At 36.4% G+C, this 3,076-nt stretch overlaps 1 protein-coding gene across 1 annotated transcript in view; it reads right to left on the minus strand.

Moving 5' to 3' along the window:
* LOC129572617 (esterase B1-like) overlaps positions 1 to 2,408 on the minus strand; it is a 17,106-nt gene extending 14,698 nt beyond the window's left edge. Inside the window, exons 1-3 of the mRNA XM_055452622.1 lie at positions 2,205 to 2,408; positions 1,934 to 2,075; positions 1,431 to 1,763 (exon numbers count right to left, since the gene is read on the minus strand). Of these exons, the coding sequence (XP_055308597.1) occupies positions 1,431 to 1,763; positions 1,934 to 2,075; positions 2,205 to 2,408 (679 nt within the window). The remainder of the gene's footprint in view (positions 1 to 1,430; positions 1,764 to 1,933; positions 2,076 to 2,204) is intronic.
* Between the last annotated feature and the right edge of the window lie 668 nt (positions 2,409 to 3,076).

Here is a 3,076-nt window from a genome sequence, read left to right on the forward strand (position 1 = left end):
AATAGTGAATGCGAAAAACACTTTTGAACTTCGTTCCCAGTAATACAGCGTCCTAGCGTCACTCAAAATGAAATCAGTCATTTTGAGTGGTGAATCCACGTACAGGAGCGTCACTCCATTTTAACCTCGTCTAGAGGTTTTTCATCTGATATTATATAGCTGAACAACATGCATTGGTCGAGACACCACCAATTATTTCCGTTGGCGATTTGGGCCAGAAAAATGCGAGTATTCCGTTGGACGAAGACAAAGCCTATGTGATCGGATATGAACACTCAAACGAAGATGACACACGCTTTTTTCGATTCGTGGTATCAACGTAGATGGCACCTATAAGTTAAATTGGCAAGGCTCTCCGTTCCTGATTGTAGGAACAGTAGACCGATCGAAGAAGTTCCACGCGCTTGCCTATGCCTGCGTCACCAACGAAAGTACGTTGGACTATGCGTTTTTCTTTCAAACTTTGATTGACGCTGGGAAATTGATCCATAACGAACAGCTCAACCCGAAGACGCTAATCGCAGATGGTGACCTGGCTATTCGAAATGCGTTTTGCTTCGACATTTGCAAACGTGGAGCTTATGATAATGTGCTTCGTTCACGTTCAACGCAATATTAATAAACGTCATTTGTCCAACGCAAAAAACAATTGAAAATCAATCAATGCAGACATCGACGTTCTACATTTGGCTGCTAAAGAGGCGATATTTGATGATCTCTCTGCACTTTTCATTAAAAAGTGGCAGAAGAAAGAGGCGGACTTCACCCGGTATTTCGAACAGCAATGGCTGGGAGAGCTGAAATATTGGTTCGTCGGTGCGTCGTTGTTTGATCCGTCCGATAACAACCACATCGAAGGTAAGTCTGTTTATTTTCTTCTTCAATTGTTATCTTTTTTCAAATTTCAATTCTATCAATAAATGGATAAAAATGATCTGGCCACATTAATCATAATGATAACGTAAATTATTGAGCGGAATTTTGATTAGTAGAGGCACCCAGTCTAATATTTCTTCTAACAAATGGGAGCTTCAGGCGAAATTCCAACTGGATCATAAGTCAAATTTCGCCTGCAGCTCAAACTATTAGCAAAAATATCGACTGAATGCGTCTTTTCTGAAAACGCTAAGATATAGACTTTTATTTGTTACTGTGTATGTAGCGCGCAACCAACACAACCAACAACCACTGTTGAAAGCTACTATGGAACAGCTGCGGTTAGACACGCAGCAAATTCAATTCTCCCGAATATTGTTGAATTAAGAAATCATAATTAATTTCTCAAATCACCTGCTTGAAAAAATAATAAATGAACAACATTTCTAATAAGAACGAGAAAAAATGGTAGGCTTAGAGCCAAAGAGCAACAAGTTATATGAGATTTCCAATAACTTGTTGCTCTTTTGCTCTGAGCCTGTCAATTGATTTACCAGCACTTTGACCGCAGATTGTAATACGTTTATAATCACCGCCAAATCGATCAATGTTTAAACTAATCCACTTCAATGCTAACCGTTGATCTTTAAGGCCCATATTTCCGGAGTATTCCGGTGTGTCAAACGATAAAAAGCCCAATGGTCCCAATCGGTAGTTGATTGTCACCAATATGATACCTTTTTCAACAATAAAATCCGGACCATAAAAGTATTCATCACCGCTACCATCCATGAATCCACCACCATGAACGAAAAACAACACGGATAACTTTTCACCTGGCTTCACATTATCTAAATTGTAGTAATAGTGATGATAATGAGAAAATACTGGCATTGAATAAATCAATATTTTGATTCATTTACAAATGGATGAATGAAAACGACATTTTTATTGAAAAAAATAGATTCCTTCGTGAAAAATGTTATCGCCACGTAAATGAAACACAAAGCACACTATGAAATTCTATTTTGAACAATTCAATTTGAACACATTTTACCTGATGGAACATAAATGTTTAACGTTAAACAATTTTCACTTTTTGTAAATGGTTCTGTGTAAATTCGAGGTTGTATACAAATTGCACTATGTTCAAATGCATCCCGAATAATTGGACTCCATGATTCGGCTGGTTCGGGTGCCTTCATTGAAAAATATTAACAAAATACTTTAAGTCCAAAAAACATTTTGTTTTATTTAAATAAAATTCATCCAATCCAAATTTGGATAAGCAAATCAAAAGCCAAACATTTCAACTATTTCAAATGAACCTTGAATCTTAAATCACCAATCGGTTGTTTGGCATATGGAATGCCTTTGAATGAATGAAATGTGACGTTATTTAGAAGAGTTAATTTTTGAATTCCTCGAACTTTCCCATCAAGTGTTTCAACAATTTTATATTGATCAGCTACAATTTCGTTCACAACACAGATTAGCACAATACAAAACAGATAAATTCGCAATGAAAACATCTTTACGGTTCGCGAGAACATTGAACACTGATCAATGATCAGTTATTATAGTTCAATAAGTTCAATATTATACGCATCAAGCGATAAATATGCGACAAGCAGTGATTGATCGGAACGATTGCCTTTCGATTTCAGGTTTATGTGACTGTAATGCGGATCATATACGTTCGAACAAGGTCGCATTTGTATAGAAACATGATGTGCTGGTTCTATGAATAACATGTTAAGTTTATTCTTGTTTCTTAAAAACCGGAAAAGAATACATTAAATTGATAAGTTGTGATGAATTTATCTGTTTCGTGATTTATAGCTTAAGGTTTGTTGAAATTCTCAGGGAGAAAAAATATGATAGCGCATACGAAAGAGCTGTTCTGGTCGTTAGTGACACTGACCTCAAAGCAGCGGTAGACTCCACCAGAGGTACGATCTACGCAATCTCAAAATCACAGATGATGTTGTACGCGTGTTCGCGTACAGCTCGATACCGTCAATGAATGAAACATTGAACCAACATTTCAATTTGAAACCCATATTACTGCTTATCCCAGTAATCAAAGAGTACACTCTTCAGAGGAGAATAAGCGGAACTTTTTTCCGATTTATCTGTATTTATTAATGTAAAATAACTATCAAAACTACAATTTAAGAAAACAACATCATCTTGGTTT

The sequence above is a fragment of the Sitodiplosis mosellana genome, unplaced genomic scaffold (genome assembly GCF_009176505.1).
Source record: "Sitodiplosis mosellana isolate CC-2019 unplaced genomic scaffold, AAFC_SMos_1.0 Smas_scaffold_5280, whole genome shotgun sequence".
NCBI lineage: Eukaryota > Metazoa > Arthropoda > Insecta > Diptera > Cecidomyiidae > Sitodiplosis > Sitodiplosis mosellana.